Source organism: Etheostoma spectabile, unplaced genomic scaffold, assembly GCF_008692095.1.
Source record: "Etheostoma spectabile isolate EspeVRDwgs_2016 unplaced genomic scaffold, UIUC_Espe_1.0 scaffold502, whole genome shotgun sequence".
NCBI lineage: Eukaryota > Metazoa > Chordata > Actinopteri > Perciformes > Percidae > Etheostoma > Etheostoma spectabile.
In genome coordinates this window covers 217690-218292 of record NW_022605621.1, presented here as the reverse complement: position 1 = coordinate 218292, position 603 = coordinate 217690, and the positions used below count along the sequence as shown (strand labels likewise).

At 47.4% G+C, this 603-nt stretch overlaps 1 protein-coding gene and 1 long non-coding RNA gene across 2 annotated transcripts in view; one reads left to right on the top strand and one right to left on the bottom strand.

Moving 5' to 3' along the window:
* Positions 1 to 603, bottom strand: part of LOC116686843 (uncharacterized) — a 21179-nt gene that overhangs the window by 12164 nt on the left and 8412 nt on the right. The window lies entirely within an intron of this gene.
* Positions 1 to 603, top strand: part of nup50 (nucleoporin 50) — a gene marked incomplete in the record, with an annotated part of 25905 nt that overhangs the window by 17494 nt on the left and 7808 nt on the right. Inside the window, 1 exon segment of the mRNA XM_032511881.1 lies at positions 287 to 488. Within this exon segment, the coding sequence (XP_032367772.1) occupies positions 287 to 488 (202 nt within the window).

Sequence of the window (603 nt, the reverse complement as noted above, 5' to 3'; positions counted from 1 at the left end):
TTTGGGTTGTTTTGTCTCCGTTATTTGATTTTCTTTTGGGGAATTTGGGCGTGTTTTTTGTCTCATTTTATTGGAGTTTTTGGCAATTTATCTTTCTTTTTCTTGTCTCCTTTTCTGGAGTTTGGCAATTTGTTTTGTTGTCTCCTTTTCATTGGAGTATTTCTCGCCTTTTTAAAAAAAAAAACTTTCCCAAAGTCTATTTTTGTTGTCAAATGGATATCTGAATAATATTTCGGGAGTCCGTATTCCCCGCAGGTGTAACCCTCTGAATGTGGTCTCGTTCCAGAGCGAGGGCAGCGGGTCCTTTAAAGGTTTTAAGGGCTTCTCTCTGACCTCGGCAGCGGGCGGAGCCTCGGCTCCAACGGCGTTTTCTGGTTTTGGCAACGGGGGCGGCTTCAAGGGCCTCGGGACCCTGACCAACGGGACCAGCACCGCGCCGTCCTTCGGGGGTTTCTCGTCTCCCGCTGCAACGGCCGCTCCTACGCCGGGTGAGGAGACACCTTCAGTATGAATGAACTGATATTTGATAAAGTCCAGGAGTCATAATATTACACAGGACTTAGACCCCGCAGGTCTAGTCCGAGTCCATCATATTACACAGGA